We start from the raw sequence: 2,812 nt of genomic DNA, 5'->3' as shown, positions 1-2,812 counted from the left end.
TTTTTTTTTAGAAATAGCCTTTGTGCACAGCCAGCCTTGTACTCTTCTAGGTTCAAAAAAGTGCTGTCCGTAAAATGCGTTGCACAAATTCGAACATCTGGGTTGTGCTGTTCTGTTGTAAATAAATCTTAACCAATGATTCCTAATTGCATCTACTTCCGGAAGGCCAAATAAAGTGCTTTTGCTTTCGCACTGAAACACAGCGTCTCCCTGACATGCTGCATCAACACTACTGCGTTCCTGAAACCACACCTTCTTTCTTCGCGTGAACATTTGGGCGGCATTATGCTAATATTTCCACATAGTGAGGTAGACATGTGGGGGCGTGTTAGAACGAGCCGTTTTAGGTAGGCGTGGTTGACTCTTAACTTTTATAAAGAATATCTCTTTGGATTTGAGACTTTAGTCTTTACAACTTTACAGATCTTCTTTATGCACCAAGAGCTTGTAACACTCCAAAGAGAAAGGAACAATTGAAATCGCATCATATGACCCCTTTAATAAGTTTAAGTCTATTTATTTAGCTTAAAAATAGCATTATAATACACTTTGATTGTTTGTTGGCAGGTGATTTGCATTGTTTTTGATATGTTCTTGAGCACTGATAAATTGCAGAAATGAAAACCGTGAATCTTTAATGGTTCTGGTGTTGTTTCAGCTGACGTCTCGAGTGCTGTGGGTTCTGCTGCGTCAGTATCTGGGTCACGGGCTGCGATGTCTGCGTCTGCGCGGGCTGCTGCTGTCTGCGCGCCGCGGAGCCTTCCTCACAGAGTCCTGGCTGCAGGCCCTGCGCTCTAAGTGCCCTCGTCTGCGCAGACTCTGCCTGCAGTACACAGACCTGCGCAGTTTACGCAGCTGCCGCCTGCTGCCGCCTTCACTGCAGGTGCTGGAGCTGCGTTCTTGTGAAGTCTCGCCCGGATTCTTCTCGCAGGACCCCGAGGCTGCAGTAGAGACGCTCGTCCTCGACAGTGTGCCGTCGTTCTGCGACCAGCACCTGCGCAGTCTGTGTACGTGGCAGCAGCTGAGCCGTCTGGAGCTGCGGGATCTGAGCCGTGTGAGCGCAGGCGGGCTGAGGAGGTGCGTTCCCCCCGCTGCGCAGACGCTCGGCCGCCTCACACACCTGGAGCTGGAGACCCGGAGGCTGGCGCAGATGGTGGCACTGGGGCTGGGCAAGGGCTGGCCGGGGCTGGAGAGACTCAGTTTGGGCGGGAACGAGGTCAGTCCGGGTCTGCTGTCTGTCAGCCGCCTGCAGGACCTGCGCTGGCTGCATCTGCGCGCATGCAGACTGAGCCAGAAGATGGTGCTCAGATGCTGCAGGTGCGTAGAGGATACATTCACGTTCGATCAGTGCAGATACAATCATTAGTCCTGCAGTGTGAGTTTTTAAAAGAGCAAATATTCTGTGTAAACTGCTGGAAGATTTAATGATTTTTAAAAATATATATATTTCCTGCTCAGCAAGGCTGCTTTTATTTGATCAAAAATACTGTAAAAATAGTGAAATATTATTATAAGTTAAAACAGCTGTTTTCTATGTGAATATCTGTTAAAATGTATTTCTGTGATCAAAGCTGAATTTTCAGCGTCATTACTCCAGTCTTCAGTGTCACATGATCTTCAGAAATCATTCTAATATGCTGATTTGCTGCTCAAGAAACATTTCTGATTATTATCAATGTTGAAAACAGTTGTGCTGCACAATATTTTTGTGAAAACTGTGATGTATTTTATTTTTCCGGTTTCACAGATGAATAGAAAGTTCGAAAGAACAGCGTTTATTTGAAATAGAAATCTTTTCTAACATTGTGAATGTCTTTACTGCCACTTTTGATCAATTTAATGCAGCCTTGATGAATTAATTTCTTTAGGAAAATCTTACTGGCCCCAAACTTTTGAATGGTAGTGTTTCCACACAAAAAAATCAGCTTTGTGTCTCAGAAATAAATTACATTGTGCAATATGTGACTCTGGAGCACAAAATGTCTCCGGTTACTGTCGTAACCTCGGTTCCCTGAGAGACGGTCTCTCGACATGGCGTTAACGCCTTGGGGACTCCCTTCCTTCCTAACCTACCTGAAATCTTATTGCACAAAGCCAGTGAAGTTGCAACCAGCCAAGACGGCGAATAGGGGCAGTGAACACGGTGTCCTACGTCATGTCTCGTTCCCGTCTCTCAGGGAACCGAGGTTACGACAGTAACCAACGTTCCCTCTCGATAACGGTCTCTCGACATGGCATTAACGCCTTGGGGACTGTATAGAACAACGCCGTGGAAGCAGCGAAGTAAAAAGGCTCGGCCTCGGCGGAGCTAGCATGAACAGTTCTTGCAAGACATTAAAATTAATCCCCAACCAATCAAATACGACCCTGCGACATTCCTCGAGGGGATTGGATGTAGATTCCCGCTTAGGGATCCAATCAGGTTACTCAGAATCCATGTCCGATGGCAGGTCTCTTATTGAGAGAGAGATGCAGCGCCATCGCCCTACAAAGGCATTATAGTCATATCAAATGCATGCATACAAGTATGTAATATAACAGTGCAACGAAGCATGTGAGCGGCAAGGCCAGGCACAGTGCTAACAACAATATACACGCATAGAGAACGGCCGCATCCGGGGCGCCACAGCCTGAATATGACGATGGCCCCGCCCCCGATCCCCCTACACAACCTAGTCGAAATCACCAGCACAGTCAAACGGCTACTGGTTGCAGGTAGAACCATGGGTCATACTCACAGACAGGACCTGTGAGGCTAATGACCACACGTCCAAATTGTAGAATCTGGCAAAGGTATTCTGCGAAGACGATC

General features: G+C 46.9%; 1 protein-coding gene across 1 annotated transcript in view; it reads left to right on the top strand.

Moving 5' to 3' along the window:
- The window catches only part of LOC107704465 (F-box/LRR-repeat protein 12), a 17,991-nt gene that overhangs the window by 5,541 nt on the left and 9,638 nt on the right, over window positions 1-2,812 (top strand). Inside the window, exon 3 of the mRNA XM_016507392.1 lies at window positions 659-1,317. Coding sequence (XP_016362878.1) covers window positions 659-1,317 — 659 coding nt within the window. The remainder of the gene's footprint in view (window positions 1-658; window positions 1,318-2,812) is intronic.

This window comes from Sinocyclocheilus anshuiensis, unplaced genomic scaffold, assembly GCF_001515605.1.
Source record: "Sinocyclocheilus anshuiensis isolate Anshui unplaced genomic scaffold, SAMN03320099.WGS_v1.1 scaffold1067, whole genome shotgun sequence".
Lineage (NCBI taxonomy): Eukaryota > Metazoa > Chordata > Actinopteri > Cypriniformes > Cyprinidae > Sinocyclocheilus > Sinocyclocheilus anshuiensis.
Note: the sequence above shows the minus strand (reverse complement) of the source record. Positions and strands in the feature narration are given on the sequence as shown.